The 18,065-nt window shown below is 47.6% G+C and overlaps 2 protein-coding genes across 3 annotated transcripts; both read left to right on the plus strand.

Moving 5' to 3' along the window:
* Positions 1-5: 5 nt before the first annotated feature.
* On the plus strand, positions 6-11,173 carry snrnp40 (small nuclear ribonucleoprotein 40 (U5)). The gene is made up of 10 exons (XM_080526738.1): positions 6-187; positions 574-703; positions 853-946; positions 1,073-1,238; positions 2,116-2,238; positions 2,487-2,607; positions 4,023-4,105; positions 4,253-4,314; positions 10,572-10,675; positions 10,759-11,173. Exons 1-10 carry the CDS (start codon positions 83-85, stop codon positions 10,806-10,808), a joined length of 1,038 nt encoding a protein of 345 aa, XP_080382864.1. The 5' UTR covers positions 6-82; the 3' UTR covers positions 10,809-11,173.
* Positions 11,174-12,488: 1,315 nt separating this feature from the next.
* nkain1 (sodium/potassium transporting ATPase interacting 1) lies at positions 12,489-17,852 on the plus strand (the record flags this gene model as incomplete). Of its 2 annotated transcripts, XM_080525527.1 has the most annotated exons (7): positions 12,489-12,563; positions 13,707-13,844; positions 14,258-14,338; positions 14,430-14,627; positions 15,091-15,151; positions 17,211-17,292; positions 17,405-17,852. In XM_080525527.1, the coding sequence occupies exons 1-7, from the start codon at positions 12,510-12,512 to the stop codon at positions 17,412-17,414; spliced, it is 624 nt and encodes a 207-aa protein (XP_080381653.1). In that variant the 5' UTR covers positions 12,489-12,509. The 2 variants fall into 2 exon arrangements, with proteins under 2 accessions (XP_080381653.1, XP_080381654.1); XM_080525528.1 differs by lacking the exon at positions 17,405-17,852 and having other exon boundaries at positions 17,211-17,296.
* Positions 17,853-18,065: the final 213 nt, after the last annotated feature.

The raw sequence follows: 18,065 nt of genomic DNA on the forward strand, positions 1-18,065 counted from the left end.
CCGTTGATAAGAAAGAAAGTTCCTTCATTCATTTCGGGACAAATAAACCAAATTCTACATCGTTTTACTTGATTATTCAGCTATGATTGAGCCCAAGAAGAGAGCAGCAGACATGGCCGTGGTCCCCGTGGGCATCAAGCGGCCCCGGACGGACCTGATCGCGGCGGCTCAATCTCAATCGACGATGGTACATGTCGCTAGCTAGCTGGCTACTTAGCTTGATAGCAAGCCTATGTTTTTTTTTTTTTGCTCAACATTTGCTCAACATAAATATGTAACTGCACTACTCTCAAACCAACAAGACAACACAGGTTGCATTCGTTGTTTTCTAGATTATATAACGTTGTGAGATTTAAGATAGTTGGCTAATTTAGCCTCACTGTTGTTAGCATCGCGTGATCACCTTGATCTCAGGTTTCACTCTCACAACAAGCTCCACAAGATGAAGAATAAATACGTTTCAATACATTTTAGTCTACACACCGTATGTGTGTCTGTGTGTTTGAGAGAGACTGTGTATGATTCACACTATGTTGTTATGATACCAGTGTGACCACATGTGGTTGTCCTCAGGGTCCACCGCGGAGCTCCAGCCTCCAGGCTCCCATCATGCTGATGTGTGGCCACGAGGGAGAGGTCTACTGCTGCAAGTTCCACCCCAACGGGGCGACATTGGCCTCCGCTGGATACGACAGACTCATTCGTGAGTTAAACACACACCTTAACCCAACTACATATATACATATATATATACACACACACTAAACCAACTTGTACACCACTTTTACACCCCCTCCCTATACATTAGTTCTCTCCCTCATCCGTCTCTCTCTCTCTCTGTCTCTCCTCCAGTGATGTGGAATGTGTATGGAGACTGTGATAACTTCGCCACTCTGAAAGGACACAGCGGAGCCGTGATGGAGCTGCACTACAACACAGACGGAAGGTATGGTACACACACACACACACACACACCTTAATCCACTGTTTCACTGACTTATATAAGGCTTGGTTTTATGTGTGTGTTCTGACCCTGTCTCTCTCTGTGTGTGTGTGTGTGTGTGGGTGTTAGCATGCTGTTCTCTGCGAGCACGGACAAGACGGTGGGCGTGTGGGACAGCGAGACGGGCGAGAGGATGAAGCGTCTGAAAGGCCACACCTCCTTCGTGAACTCCTGCTACCCCGCCCGCCGCGGACCCCAGCTGGTGTGCACCGGCAGCGACGACGGAACTGTCAAGGTAACCGCGACGACCGCCAAAGCCCACCAGACTCTGTTCGCCCAAAGCTGCATTATAACCTGCGTCCTAGTTACAGGGTTCCCACGGGTCCTTGAAATCCTTGAAAGTTTGTGAATTTGAGAAAAAGGAATCAAGGTCTTAAAAGTTTGTGAAAATAGACATGGTCATTGAAAGTGCTTGAACTCCACTCTCTATCTCTCTCCAAAAAAATATATTCTAAAATGTTTTGCTTAGCTTGTCAACTAGTTCTGTCTCAAACAATGCCGTGTTGGGTCCTTGAATTTGAGGGAATTGAGTCTTGAAAGTCCTTGAAAGGTGCTTGAATTTTATGTTTCAGAAGGTGTGGGAACCCTGTAGTTAGTCACTGTGTACTGGTCACTGTGTACTGGTCACTGTGTACTGGTCACTGTGTACTGGTCGCTGTGTACTGGTCGCTGTGTACTGGTCACTATATACTGGTCACTGTGTACTGGTCACAAAGATAATTCACGCCATTTAGCTGACGCCTGAATCCAAAGCGACTTACATTGCAGCGAGCGCATACATTTTTCAGTATATATGGTCCCAACGGTTAACGAACCTTCAACGTGGCCGCTGTTAGTGCCACGCTCTACCAGGTGAGCCACAGATGACCACAAGATGACTTCTAGTCCTTTGAACTAGGTAGTCTTTGAACTAGGTAGTGTGTCAGTGGTAGGGTGTCAACAAGGTAGGGTGTCAGTGATGTCTGTATTACTCTGTAATATAGTTGTAGTTGTCGATGATATCTATATTTTGTGTGAGTGTTACCTCTGTTTGTTTTTTTTTGGGGAGGGGGGGGGGGATTGTTCGTTTTTTTTTGTTGATGATATTTCTGTTTGCGTTGTTTGTGGTGTAGCTCTGGGACATCCGTAAGAAGGGGGCGGTCCATACGTTCCAGAACACCTATCAGGTGCTGGCGGTGACCTTCAACGACACCAGCGACCAGATCCTGTCAGGAGGCATCGACAACGACATCAAGGTGCCTCGGCCTATCAGAGAGGACGATTACCGTCTTATTAGCATATTCTTTTTTATTTATTCGTTTATTTAAAAGGGACAATGGACAGTCATTGACTCTCCCTGAATTAGCTGGGTAGCTAAATTACATCAGCAGTCCCTGGGCAAGTAAATCCACAGGGAAATACGGTACGATAAAATAATGTCAAGAGAGTGTGATTACTGTGTCATGCCGTTTTAGCTTTGCTCTCTGTGTGTGTGTGTGTGTAGGTATGGGACCTTAGGCAGAATAAGCTGATCTACAGTATGCACGGGCACGGAGACTCTCTGACAGGACTCAGTCTGAGCTCCGAGGGATCCTACCTGCTCTCCAACTCCATGGACAACACAGGTGTGTGTGTGTGTGTGTGCACGCACACGATTCAACATTAGTGTGTGTCAGGGTTTCCGTTAACCGGTAATTACCGGTCTTTGTCCGGTAACATTTGTTGAAGTCCGACAAATTGAAAACTCGTCGGACATAATGTCCGGTGAAAATAATTCCCTCTAAGCATAATTTGAATACAATTCGCTAAAGTTCACATTTTGTATTCAAATTGGCTTCGGACCACCATTTTCAGCTGAGCACCAAACACACACACTCATACACACACAACACTGCCCGAGAGAGAAGGACCCGCCCCCTTTAGTATGGGCTAATATAGGCTAACTAAAGGGGGCGGGTCCTTCTCTCTCGGGCAGTGTTGTGTGTGTATGAGTGTGTGTGTGTTTGGTGCTCAGCTGAAAATGGTGGCCCGAAGCGGAGCGCCTTAACTTTATCGCACAATAACAAGGATAACAAACGAAACGGACAACATTTACACTAAGATGGAGACAAACTTCAGCGATATGATCTAACAGCCGGTCTTCAGGACGACATACAGACCCGTATGAGCTTACAGGGCTATCCACTATCTATCTGAGAAAAGGCATAGGTCTAGGCTGTAACATCGAACGGAAATTAGCCTATACGCATTGCAAGTTAATTTAAAGGCTATTTATTTTCAAAGAGTTTTATTCTATTTTGTTTTATCTGATAAAAGGCATATGAACGGAAATTAGGCTAGCCGTGTCACGCCAGAAGCCTACATGCTTGCACTGTTCAATAAAATGTTATACATCTAGACATTGTGGTATTTCTTTATATACGTATCCCCAGCCTGCCTATCAATTGTTTCTCAATAAACAGTTATGTTCTCCTCATTGTCATACTCCCGAGTCCGATTAAGTATGATTTGACAGGCAGCTAAACGAAATGCCTTCCCAACCAGCGAGACCTGGTTATAGAAATGACGTTGTTTTATTGATTAAAAAAAAGGGTAAAACTGGAAAGAGAAAATAGAAAACTCACATTAATCCCAAACAATTTAACAAACTTCAGTTAACGTAATGTGGAGTCCGTTCATTGATCGATGCTGTCTGTTCAGTTCCCAGTGAGGCGCCCGTTCAGCGCTGGACATAATGGCATAGCGCGCATGCGAATCATGTTATATTATTATATATTATATAGCTCGCATCTAATCGTATCGGATGAGAAATAGACATTAAATGGCATATATAGGCCGCTACACAACAGTAATCACCGCGACAAACAGCTATATTATATTTTAATATGATGACCGGAATAATTCACGTTTGTCCGGTAAATCGAAATCTTCCCGGACACGATGTCCGGCGGCAATTTTTTCTAACGGAAACCCTGGTGTGTGTGTGTGTATTTACATGCATGAGTGTATTATTAATTTGCTTGTGTGTGTCCTCTCGTAGTGCGTATCTGGGACGTGCGTCCGTTCGCTCCTAAGGAGAGGTGTGTGAAGATCTTCCAGGGGAACATCCATAACTTTGAGAAGGTAATGAACTCATAACGCAGCTTAAATCCTAAAGTCATGTCCTGTCATAGGAGCATCTTACACTGATACGTGGTAATAAGCCCTGCGTAGATACTAATGTGATGTCATAATGTGATGTCATAATGTGATGTCATGCCGTCTCTCCAGAATCTGCTGAGGTGCTCCTGGTCCAACGATGGCAGTAAGATCTCTGCAGGCTCAGCGGACAGGTGAGAAACACACACACACACACGTGTTCAAATATAACGTGCCATCTAACCGCACACCACACAATATCCCACCGGATTCCACGTTTAAAGGTAGACTCCGCCATATGACGTCACCACAGGAAGTGGGCTAACTAGAGAGATGGTTCAGATCAGGGCTGCACCATATATTGTTTCAGCATCGTCATGGCGACGTGAGCATAGTCACATCGCAGGGCTGTCAGGTAAGGCTCATGAACTCAAACACGTCACGCTGAACCTTTTTACTCCTTGATGCAAAAGGAAAACTTGCACCTTTCTCATTTTCCATGACTAATATACGCTAGTGATTGACATTTTTTAAAATTCATAATAATAATATATACAGGGCTTAAAGTACTCCGCTGTTTCACAAATAACTTAGCTTTCGTGTTTGCTAGCGAAACAGCTGATAGTTGATGTTGACTGATCAAGGAGAATACATATTTGAAAGTACAGAATGCCTGAGAGCCTTATATTGCATTATATTACATTATATTTTGAATGGCCATCTGGTGCCGGAATATAGTTTTTTCCTTTACATATATAATGACATTTCCACCATAAATTGATGGCGAAAGGGCACAAATTGGTGCATATCAATTCACCAGAATGCAAGAAATTAAGTGTTTGATGCTCGTTTAAGGACCCCCAGACAGCCCTGCTTCATGGGTCCCCCCCGATGTCAAACACCACTGGTACCACCTCCGCCTCATTTTGAGCCAGGAAAAACCCTGAGTAGTGACGGGAAGCCTTATGGGACGTGGTGCCAAGAAGGAGAATATAAGTGATAGTGGCTTAATAAGTAATCAGTTTGTTCTTTTAAAGACATGTATATATTTTATTCTGTATTGTTATAGTGATAGTGGCTTAATAAGTGATGCAATCAGTTTGGCCTTTTAAAGACATCTTTTGTTTATTTTTTATTAAGTATAAAACAGTATTATGAATGAATGAATGAATGGTCTTTATTGTCATTACAGTTTTTCCCAATTGCTAAAACACAAAAGCCAATTCTCTAAACCAAATGACCAGTTCTCTAAACACATTTAATAAAACTAGCTCCCATTTGCCAAAACCATAAACACATTTCACATAAAGACACAATTCACAAAACACAATCCTCCTTTTCTCATAAATCTAAACACATTTTGTCTTGCTAAAACACAAGTTGCAAAAAACTCTGCTCAAAATGTCAAATTCTCAAATTAAAGCTCATGTGATGTAAAATGCTTGCCACAGTCAGCAACATTTTAACACAATGAACACACCTGGCTTCATTCATTAAACATAACGACTCAACATTTAAGACACTTGTTGCAAATGATTGTGGTGTGTGTGTGTGTGTGTGTGTGTGTGTGTGGTATAGTTCCATAAATAAATAAATAAACATCACACCCTGAACATTGTTTTCAGTGAGTATTGTTGTGTGTAATGGATCCTCTGTAGTGTTTGCATTGAGTTGTGATACAGTACAGTATTGTACATGTTACGGTACATGTGGGAATACGGTAACATTTTTCAAACCTTTATTTACGTAAAACTCGATAGGACAACAGTGCAACAACTTCGCGGCTGAACTTTAGTAAAATTTCGGACATCATATGCCATTTAAAGGGGGGAAATAGATATCTAAAAATGCATGACTATCATGCAAAATCAGCCTTACTGTAATGTAAAATATGTAATGTTAGATATAACGTTAGACAGGGAGCGCAGATTTATTTTTATGCATGACTATCATACATGTGGGAAAACTAGGGTTAGGGTTAGGTGCTAGGGTTACAGTAAGGTTAGGGTTAGGATTAGGGGTAAGGTTTGAGTTTGAGTTTTGAAGAGAGAAGGTGTGGTTTTGCTTATGTAGCTTTAGAAAAGTGTGTTGTGTTTAGAGTTTTGGGGAAATGGAGGAAAGTTTTGTGAAATGTGTTTTAGCAATTGAGAAAAACTGTAATACAGTACAGGTACCATACAACGAAATTTAGGAGGGGGGGCTCCCCTGGTGCTTGGAAAAAGACTAAAAACACGAGGGCCAAGGGTAAAATAAAAAAGGGAAAAGAGCTGGTTTACATAAATAAAGGCTATGTACACTATCTACTATAGATAGATAGATAGATAGATAGATAGATAGACTTTATTTGTCATTGTTACAGTACAGGTACCAAACAACGAAATTTAGGAGGGGAGGCTCCCCTGGTGTTTAAGAAAGGAAAAAGAAACACATTTTGGAAAAAGCATAGATGCATAAAATCACAAGAAGATAAGGAGCTGGTTTACATCAATAGAGGCTATGTACACAATCCACTGTACTATACTGCACAGATAGTCAACTAGGGTTGTCATATTGCACAAGAAAGTATTTTTTCACATTTTTTTAAAGTGTCACAGTTTGCAGGCTTGAAAATGTACATGTTTGTGCCTCAGCACTAGCTGCCATTACAATCCGTCCGGACTTGTCCTGGGCCCAGAACTTAGGCCTTTTCTGTGTTCAGGGCCTTGACGGCCCTGTGGTAGAAGCTGTCCTTCAGTCTGTTTGTCCTAGCGGCCGGGGTCCTGTACCTCCTGTTCGAGGGCAGCTTGACAAAGTGTTCGTGCCCAGGGTGGGTCGGGTCCTTGGAGATCTTGGAGGCCCTCCTGAGACAGCGTGTTTCGTACAGCTCCTCCAGAGAGGGGAGGGTGGCGCCGGTGATCCCCTGTGCTGTTCTCACGACTCTCTGTAGATCGTTTCTCTTCGCTGCCGTGCAGCTGTGGTACCAGTTGGAGATGCCGAAGGTGAGGATGCTCTCCACTGCGCTGTGGTAGAAGGCCACCAGCATCTCCTGCTTGCTGTGTTGTTTCTTGAGGCATCTCAGGGTGTATAGCCGCTGTTGTGCCCTCTTGATGGTGCCTTTAGTGTTGTCCTTCCAGGCCAGGTCATCCCGTATGATGTGTCCCAGGAAACGGAGGTTTGAGACCATCTCTACGCTCTCTCCGTCGATGAGCAGGGGCAGGATCTCGGACTTTTTCCTCCTGTAGTCTACGATGAGTTCCTGGGTCTTTGACTTGTTTAGCAGCAGGTTGTTTACCTTGCACAGCTTGCTCAATTGCTCTACCTCATCCCTGTACGCCGCCTCGTCCCCCCCCGAGATACATCCCACCACGGTGGTGTCGTCTGCAAACTTTACGATGTAGTTGCTGGGGTGGATGGGGGTGAAGTCGTGGGTGTAGAGGTTGTAGAGGATGGGGCTTAGCACGCAGCCCTGGGGTGACCCAGTGCTGAGGCTGAGGGCTGTGGAGGTGTGGGGGCCCACCCGCACCCTCTGGGGGCGGTCGGTCAGGAAGTCCTTGATCCACGCACATATAGAGTGTGATAGACCCAGGTCTAGTAGTTTGGTCACTAGCCTGTCTGGAAGGATGGTGTTAAAGGCGGAGCTGAAGTACACGAAGAGCAGTCTGGGATAGAGTGGCGTGGAGAGTCGTCGCTATGGCGTCCTCTGTGGACCTGTGGGCTCTGTAGGCGAACTGGTATGGATCCAGGTTGGGCGGGAGGCGTGTGAGTATGTGGGCCCGGACTAGTTTCTCGAAGCACTTCATGATGATTGGTGTGAGTGCCACCGGGCGGTAGTCGTTTAGGCAGCTCACCGTGCTTTTCTTCGGGACTGGGATGATAGTTGAGGTTTTCAGGCAGGGTGGGACGGTGGCCTGGGACAGGGACTGGTTAAAGATGTTGGTGAAAACCCCGGCCAGCTGGTCGGCGCAGTCTCTCAGCACCCGTCCCAGGACGCCATCCGGCCCCGAGGCTTTCCTGGGGTCCACCGCCTTCAGTACGCGTCTCACCTCGTGCTCTGTGAGGGTGAGGCTGCTGAGAGCTGGAGAGAGTGGTGTCTGTGTTGTGGTTACCTCCGTTCGCCCCTCGTCGAACCGGGCGTAGAAGGTGTTCAGCTTTCCCGCCAGCAGGGGGTCGTCCTCTGCGGCTGTGAGCCTGTTGGCTCTGAAGTTTGTCATCTGCTGAACCCCCTGCCACATCCGCCTGGAGTCGTTGCTCAGGAGGCATTCCTCAATCTTCTCTCTGTGCTCTGCCTTGGCCGCTTTGATGCCGCGCTTTAGGTTGGCCCTGGTGGAGCTGTACAGCGGTGTGCGCTTCCCTGCGAAGAAGGCGTTGTCCCTCTCATTTAACAGTTTTTGGACCTTCCCAGTCATCCATGGCTTCGTGTTGGGGTAGACCCGGACCCGTTTGTCCACGGTGACTGAGTTGGTGCAGTTCACTATGTGGTTCAGAACCGACGACGTGTACTGTTCCAGGTCCTCATGCTCATATTCCTGCCATAGGGTGTCATTTAGGCAGATCTGCAGTGGAGCGGACCCTTCTGGCCAGGTTCTGACAGTCTTAGTGGTGGTGGGAGCACTTTTCCCCATTGTGGTGTATGCAGGAATCAGGAGGATTGACACATGGTCAGACATGCCTAGATGAGCTAGCGGACTAGCCTTGTAAGCACGTTTGATGTTGGTGTATACCTTATCCAGTGTTTTTTCTCCTCTCGTTGCACATTTTACATGCTGGTAGAACTTGGGTAGTACTGCCTTCAGGTCGACATGATTAAAGTCCCCCGCTATGATGTGGATAGCCTGTGGATCAGTACTTTGTTGGCTACTAATGACGTCGTATAGTCGCGCCAATGCTACTTTGCTGTCTGAGCTAGGTGCAATATACACACATGTAATTAGCACCGCGTTAAACTCCCTAGGCAGGTATGTGGGTCGGCATTTAACAGTCAAGTATTCTAGGTCTGGTGAGCAGTGGCTACTTACAGTTTTCGTGTTTAAGCACCAGCTATCCTTCGTCGATATTATGATCCCACCTCCTCTTGACTTACCGCTAAGCTCCGTGCGGTCAGCGCGATGAAGCGTTCGGCCCTCTAAACTAACGTTAGCGTCCACAATGTTGTCGTTTAGCCAGGTTTCGGTCAGAATAATCACACAGCTATCCCCTACGATGCTGTTTTTTGCCACCTGTAGTCTCAGTTCATCCATCTTATTTGTCAGGGATCTGACATTTGAGAGGAAAATGCTTGGAATAGCTGGCTTGTTTGGGCTTCTCCTTAGCCTTTCTAGCAGGCCTCCCCTCCGGCCTCGCTTTTTCCTACGATCCCGCCGCCGGCGTCTCCGCCTCAGGGAGGGGACTGTGAACCAGGGCTCTCCCGGTAGCCTGGCTATGTCCGTGTCAATGTTGTAGTGCTCCAGGAAATCCGCCCTAACTATCCTGTCGTTTTGCGTGCCGACTTCTAATAAGTCGAGCCTGCTGTAGGTACTATATACATAACTGTTCCCTATAAGTACTAAAAAAAGCATATACTATATAAAGTATATATATATATATAAAGTATACTACTTGTATATATACTTGTGTATATAAAGTATACTACTATACTATACAATAAAACACTGTGCTGTACTCTATGCTATGCTATAAATATCCTAACTTTTCCTATATCTGAACCTTATGTACACAAGGGTTGTCATATTGCACATAGTATTGTTGCACATTCATTTAAAGTATTAATGCATTTTAACATTGAGACATATATTTTGTATTGACTATAAAATAGTATTAATGCATTTAAACATTGAGACAAGAAGCTGTCTTCTGTACCCGCTCTCCCAATATCTCAAACTGTGACCCCCCTCCCCAAGAAAAAGTTTCAGGCACAGGATTTTTTCCCACTTTAAGCCCTGTATATATATAGGGGCCAGAGACCATTGGCAGTCAAAATGCTAGAAGAAGGAAGAGTTACTGTTTTGTTTTAGTTTTTTATTTATTATTATTTACAGTAGAGAAACTCTACAGGGGGGTAGAGGGGACGGAGAGGTTTCAGGAGGGACAGTTAAGGGGTAGCCTGAAGAGATGGTTCTTCAGTCTACAGCAGAAGATCCTGACAGCTGACAGCTCCTTCCACCAGGACGGTGAAAAGTCGTGACCGGGTAGTGTGACTGCTGGGTAGTGTGACTGCTGGGTAGTGTGACTGCTGCGTCCCCGTAGAGGCGGCGGTGCCGGCCGGCCAGCAGAGGTCGGCAGCAGTCGGACTGCTGAGTGAAGTGTCCTGCTCCAGGCTGACTGTCTCTGTCACTAGTCTGCCTGCTGTTCTGTGGTCACGTCATATCATGGAGTCTACCTTTAAGACGTGTACCTGCCTGAGGGGAGCGTTACCTGTGGACCGTACGTGTTTGTGTAAGTGTCAACATTGAACTGTGTGTGTATGTGTGTGTAGGTTTGTGTACGTGTGGGACACCACATCTCGTAGGATCCTGTATAAGCTCCCAGGCCACGCTGGGTCCGTCAACGAGGTCGCCTTCCATCCAGAGGAGCCTATAGGTGAGATGAGAGGAACACTTCTCTCTCTCTCTCTCTCTCTTTCTTGCTCTTTTTAATAATCATGTTCTTCTTTTTCCCCACAGTTCTCTCTTGCGCCAGTGACAAGAGACTCTACATGGGAGAGATTCAATAGGACCTGTTGGACTGACTGTGTGTGTGTGTGTGTGTGTGTGTGTGTGTGTGTGTGTGTGTGTGTGTGTGTGAGCATGCACGCAAGTCATTGTGAGAGTGCGTAACAGACGTTACAGAGAGTAAGTGTGTGTGTGTGTGTGTGTGTGTGTGTGTGTGTGTATGCATGCGCGTGTGTCCTCCTCAGGCCTGTTCTGTGTGGCTGGAATCCGTTTATGGATCTGTACTGTGACCTGTACTCAGTGTTTTATATGCCTTTGTTTATTTGGAACAACCTCAGCGTTTGTGTCTGAGTTTTATTACTGTCAGAGTGTATAATGTTCAGTCACAACAGACAAGACCTGCTTTTTTATTTCTCAATAAACTCATGAAAACAGTGTCATGTTGGATCCTCGTTATTTCTTATGAACCTGAATGTGTGTGTTGAGTCGCTGGCATTAGTCCACTGAGCTAAAGCGTAGATGTTGGTGTAGTAGGGGCTAACAAGAACAGTCCTCCGATCACTTGCAAATATACCACGATGCGATACATGCACTTCTATGTTGATAATGCTTTCGCTTTTTACAATAAAACTTTACAATTAAGTTTTTGATGCAAGGATATTTCAGTTGTTTTGGTTCAAATAATTGTAAATCCAAAAATAGACTGGGGGGGGGGGACATGAATTCTTATTCCTCTGTCTAATTTTGTACAAGCGTTATTTGCTTATAGCTTACATTTGCAACCACATATTGTCTGTATTCGGTCTCTTTTATATCTTGATTCAAAAACAGTGAACTCGTGCTTCTGGTTATTTTTGCCTAATTTAACTCCTCCGGCTCTTCTCCGCCACAAGCGCCGTTTCTTTTGTGTCTCCCGTCTCCTTCTCCTAAACGCCTCGCGCTCCTCCACGCGGTCGCGTGCACGCACGCGGGCTGCAGAATCCAGTTCCTCTCAAATGAGGGGCTTTGCTGCCTGCCCCCCAACCCCCTCCTCCTACTCCACCCCGTTCCTCCTCGCGCCCGCCCCTGCCGATTGTTGACAAAGACGCCGTGAGACGGAGAAGAGGAGCCCGAGCCTCGGTCACACAACCCCACTGGGCTCCGGTAAAAACATCCCGTTTGTTCTCGTAGCCTTCCTCTACAGCGCGAGCGACCGGGACGGAGAGGGGGAATCGCGAGCGCCTTGAAAACCGTGAGTCACAATGAGCCGCTTTGTGTCGGCGGCAGATTTCATTTAGCCTGCCTACCTCCATTGGGTCACCCCCCCTCCCCTCCCAACCCATGTCTTCCCGTGTGATCCGTTATCATATGATGGTGATTTCTGTCGTTACGAGCGAGCGCATAATGACAGCCTTCTGTTTCTCTTTGTGTCTGTGTGTGTCCCCTCCGCGCGCCGCCGGAAGGTGTGGCCGAGGCGATTCGGTAATCGGTTGTGGTCGGACCGCAGACCATAGCGCGTGAAGAAGAGGACACCCCCCTGCCCGAAACCACCGCGACCACCTTTACCACCACTCACCGACAGAATGAGCACGGCGCGTCGGGAAGGGCCTGTCTGACTGACACTGGTATAGAGTGTTCCGTGTCTAGAGTGGGAGGCCGGGGTACAGGAGGGTTCTTGCCGGGAATGGTGTGAGCTGAGGCGGGCAGGCAGTCTGGATCTGACCGGAGACCCGTCCTTCCCCCGGAGCCTCCGCGGCCCCAAGCCGCGTCCTGAGCCCTCCAAAATGGGGAAGTGCGACGGGAGATGCACGCTGTTGGTGATATGTTCACTGCAGTTGGTGAGTGTGTGTGTGTGTGCTGTACCCCTATTTGAACAGTAATGTATTTTTTTTCCCACACAATGCCAATTTAGACTATTTCCCAATTTCCTATATTTACTCCCTCATTCATTCACACACACACACACACACACACACACACACACACACACACACACACACACACACACACACACACACACACACACACACACACACACACGCACACACAAACAAGTTGGTTTCTCCCATCTTTATTATTTTTCACAGCCATGTGTATAGCAAGCATGTGTGAAAGATGGATGATCTGATCTGACACTGAAAGCTTTTAAACTAGCAGCTGTTGGTGTGTGTGTGTGTGTGTGTGTGTGTGTGTGCGCATGTGCTCGTGCGGATGTGTGTAAGTCAGAAGAGAGGTGATCTCCATATTCTGAGACACCACGTGAACAGGAACACTTCAGCTTTTGAAAGGAACAGCAGGAAAACAAGGGAGCACTCTTCTCTCCTCTCCCTGCCTCTCCCCCATCTGTTCTCGTCCTGTCCTCCCCCTCTCCTCTCTGGGGCCGGGGGTTCAACTTTTATTGGACCTCTCTGGGTTTGTTCTGAACTTGTATTGCACAATGTCTGTGTCTGGGATATCTGTGTATACTTGTATTGCGCAATTACTTTACTGTCTGACAGGACAGTTGGGGGGGGGGGGGGGGGGCGCTACTGGACAGATTTTCAGTAGTTTTGGGCAGTTGTTGTTTTTTTACGATTGGGATCTGGGGGGATGCGGGGGGGGGGGGTGTACCTCTTGTACAGTGACAGTCCCTGGGCTAGTGCTCCAGGCAGTTGCCATGGAAACAACTGCGGCAGACCTGTGTGTGTGTGCGCGTGTCCCAGTCCCTGAGTGTGTGTGTGTGTGTGTGTGTGTGTGTGTGTGTGTGTGTTTGTGTATGTGTGAGAGAGAGAGAGAGAGAGAGAGAGAGAGAGAGAGAGAGAGAGAGAGAGAGAGAGAGAGAGAAGGGTCAATGACTGAGTGCCTGCTGTCCACGTGGTTCCTGTGTGCTGTTTGTAGTTCGTGTCCTGGAAACTGTCCACACTTTCATCATCATGTTATAGTGTACCGTGTGTGTGTGTCTCTGCGTACCTTTGATGAGTAATACCATGCCTGTCCTGTAGGTGGCGGCGTTGCAGAGACAAGTCTTTGACTTCCTGGGCTACCAGTGGGCTCCTATCCTGGCCAACTTCCTGCACATCGTGGCGGTCATCCTGGGGGTGTTCGGCACAGTGCAGTTCCGCTCCAGATACCTTGTACTGGTCAGTAGTACCTCACCCTCGCCTGGCCTCCCCTTTCTACCTCCACCAGCCTCCCCTCCTGCGTAGCAGAAGACTTGTTAGCACAGAGTTGTCATTTAATGTTATCTTCAATGGGGGGAAATTGTACGGCTGTCCTCTTTCTCTCTCATCTCTCTTTATCATCTCTCTCTATCTCTCTATCTATCTATTTGACTCCTCTCTCTCTCTCACACACAGTGTGTAGACTAAAACGATTAGAAAAGTCTTATTTCTTTTTCATCTTGTTGTAGCTTGTTGTCACAGTGAAACCAGGGTATGCTAAAAGCTGTGAGGCTAAATTACCCAGCTAGGTCTTTCTATATATATCCCTCTCTCCTTTGCACACACACACAGACTGACCCGTATCTTTGTGTGTGTGTGCGTGTGTCTCTCAGTATGCGGTGTGGCTGGTGCTGTGGGTGGGCTGGAACTCCTTCATCATCTGTTTCTACCTGGAGGTGGGACACCTCTCTCAGGTGAGCTGTGACCGCCAGTCTTACGCCGGCTGTTTGTCTCACAAAAGAAGATAGTAGTGTGTTAATCATTTGTGTGTGTGTGTGTGTGTAGGACAGGGACTTCCTGATGACGTTTAACACGTCTCTACATCGTTCCTGGTGGATGGAGCACGGTCCTGGTTGCCTAGTAACACCGGTGTTGGACTCCCGCCTCGCCCCTGACGACCACCATGTGATCACAGTGTCCGGCTGTATCCTTGACTACCAGTACATCGAGGTGCTGAGCTCTGCCCTACAAGTCCTACTGTCTGTGAGTATCGCACATACACACGCACACACACACACACACACACACACACACAGTGATGCATTTAACACTCACAGACTTCCTACCTGGAACACACACACACACACACAACCCCATCATTATACCTTCTGCCCGCCTGACCACTATGGGGTCTAGAGCCTTCAGCCACTCTGCCCCCCGTCTCTGGAACTCTCTCCCACAAGACATCCGCAACACTGATTCTCTCTCCACCTTCAAATCCTGCCTGAAATCCCACCCTTTTAAACTAGCGTATTTTTAACTGATGGTTGTTTTTAAGTCTTTTGTTTTGTCTTGTTTTGTTTGTTTGAGTCACTGTTTGAACCTGTTTGAATCTGTTGCTTGTTTTTAAATTAGGCTCTGTAAGGTGTCCTTGAGTGCTCTGAAAGGCGGCTATAAATAAAATGCATTATTATTATTATCATTCCTGACTCTCTCTCTGTTGCAGCTCTTTGGCTTCGTGTATGCCTGCTACGTGAGCAAGGTCTTCCAGGACGATGAGGACAGCTGTGAGTGTCTCCATCTGTTGTTCTGTCTGTCTGTCTGGATGAGCTGTCTGTCTGTCTGTCTGTCTGTCTGGATGAGGGGTCTGTCTGTCTGTCTGTCTGTCTGTCTGGATGAGGGGTCTGTCTGTCTGTCTGGATGAGGGGTCTGTCTGTCTGGATGAGGGGTCTGTCTGTCTGAGGGTTCTTTCTGTCTGTCTGTCTGGATGAGGGGTCTGTCTGTCTGTCTGGATGAGGGGTCTGTCTGGATGAGGGGTCTGTCTGTCTTTCTGGATGAGGGGTCTGTCTGTCTGGATGAGGGGTCTGTCTGTCTTTCTGGATGAGGGTTCTTTCTGTCTGTCTGTATGTCTCTCTGTCTGTCTGTCTGGATGAGGGGTCTGTCTGTCTGTCTGTTTCGATGAGGGGTCTGCCTGTCTGTCTGTCTGAGGGTTATTTCTTTCTGTCTGTCTGTCTGGATGAGGGGTCTGTCTGTCGGTCTGAGGGTTCTGTCTGTCTGTCTGTCTTGATGAGGGTTCTGTTCTATCTGTCTGTCTGTCTGGATGAGGGTTCAGTCTGTTTGTCTGGATGAGGGTTCTGTCTGTCTGTCTGGATGAGGGTTCTGTCTGTCTGTCTGGATGAGGGTTCTGTCTGTCTGTCTGGGTGTTCTGTCTGTCTGTCTGAGTGTTCTGTCTGTCTGAGTGTTCTGTCTGTCTGTCTGTCTGAGTGTTCTGGGTGTTCTGTCTGTCTGAGTGTTCTGGGTGTTCTGTCTGTCTGAGTGTCCAGTCTGTCTGAGTGTTCTGTCTGTCTGTCTGAGTGTTCTGTCTGTCTGTCTGAGTGTTCTGTCTGTCTGTCTGAGTGTTCTGTCTGTCTGAGTGTTCTGTCTGTCTGTCTGAGTGTTCTGTCCGTTTTAGGATTGTTCTGTCTGAGTGTTTCCATCTGCCTTTGAGAGAGAGAGAGATTGAGATTGAGATTGAGATAACGTTTATTGCCACTATGCGTTACACATATAGGAATTTGCTTCGTCACCACAGCAAGTGCGTTTATACTTTTTTCACATATCAAAAAACAGGACAACACAACAACAACACAGGACAGACAACAGTGCATTGGATAGTGCGGTATAAAGTAAAGTGCAGTGCAGAGTTTTTTACAGTGAGTCCAGTTCAGTCCTGGGCAGACTTGGGGGCGGGGGGGAGGGGGAAGCCAGAGTCATTTAACAGCCTGGCGGCTGAGGGGTAGAAGCTGAGCCTGTGGCGGGCCTTAAGTGCCTTAGGCAGCCGCAACCTTCTTCCAGAGGGAAGCAGGGTGAGGAGGCCGTGGCCGGGGTGGAAGGGGTCAGCCATGATCTTCCTTGCCCTCCTCAGAGCCCTGGTGTCATGCAGGGAGTTGAGGGAGGGCAAGGGACAGCCGATCACCCTCTCTGCTGAACGTCGCACCCGCTGCAACTTGGCCTTGTCCTTGGTCGTTGCAGCAGGGAACCAGGTGATGATGGAGTGGGTGAGGATGGATTCTATGATGGCCGTGTAGAACTGGACCATCATGGACCTCGGCAGCCTGAGTTTCCTCAGCTGCCGGAGGAAGAACATCCTCTTCTGGGCCTTCTTTGTGAGGACCTCGGTGTTCTGCTCCCACTTTAGGTCCCGGGAGATGGAGGGTGAGAGTGAGAGAGAGAATAAGAGAGTGAGTGGGTGAGAGAGAGGGTGAGGGAGAGGGAGAGAGAGAGAGAGGGTGAGGGAGAAGGGGAGAGAGAGAGGGAGAGAGAGAGGGAGGGAGAGAGAGAGAGAGGGTGAGAGAGACAGACAGACAGACAGACGGAGAGGTTGAGAGTGAGTGAGAGAAAGAGAGAGGGTGAGAGTCAGAGACAGAGGATGAGAGAGAGAGAGAGGGTGAGAGAGAGAGAGAGACGGAGAGGGTGAGAGAGAGACGGAGACAGACAGACAGACAGGGTTGAATGGTAGGTAATAGGTAAATCTCTCTGGATTCAGGATATGGCATTTAACGTCAGAAAGGAACGGAAAGGAATGTGTCGCTGTAAGTAAGAGAAAATGAATGATGCCTTCTTCCTCTGCCTCTTCCTGTCTTTCAGTTGATTTCATTGGTGGGTTCGACTCCTACGGTTACCAGCCCCCCCAGAAGACGTCCCACCTCCAGCTGCAGCCCCTGTACACGTAGGTAACCGATGACATCATAGTTACACCATTTCTTCATATCCATGATTCATATTGCCAACTGTGAAAAAGCCACTCACTCTCTCTCTCTCTCTCTCCCTGCGTTACCCAGTGCTGGGTAGGTTTAGGTGGCGTCCTCATCAGGTCAGACCCTGCCATTGCGGCCGTAGAGGTTGGAGATGTGTCGCCCTGAGAGCACTCACTTTGTCTGTCACAGAACAACTAAGCAATGGACGTCCAGAGGGAGAACTGTGTGTGTTTTCGTGTGCGTGCGTGTGTGTGCGTGTGTGTGTATGCATGTGTGTTTGAGACATTGATAGCCCTGAGTGGAATGTAAAACGCTCAGGGAGGAACCAGAAACTCCAGGGGGTGGGGTGGGGGTGCACTAAGGACACCCTGCACCAAACAAGACATCTCTTCACACTCCCTTGACCCTGTGTGTGTGTGTGTGAGTGTGTGTCATACGCGTCTTTGCGTGTGCGTGTATCATATATGTCTTTGTTTGTGTGTGTGTGTGTGTGTGTGTGTATGCGTGCGTGCGTGTGTGGAGCTCTATAGGACTAGCTGGTGCTCAGTAGATGAACTCTGACCTCTCTCACTAGAGGTGCCTCCGTGCGGGGGGGGGGGGTCACACAGGGGGGGCACGGCTCTACATGTTGTTGTTTTTAGAATGTGATGATCATGTCATAATAGAGCAGTTTGTACGCCCAACCCCAAACCTGTCTCTCTCTCCCCCTTCCCCCTAACACACCTTCACACCAGCCAGTGGTCTC

Source organism: Nansenia antarctica, assembly GCF_963989245.1.
Source record: "Nansenia antarctica genome assembly, chromosome: 3".
NCBI classification, from domain to species: Eukaryota; Metazoa; Chordata; class Actinopteri; order Argentiniformes; family Microstomatidae; genus Nansenia; species Nansenia antarctica.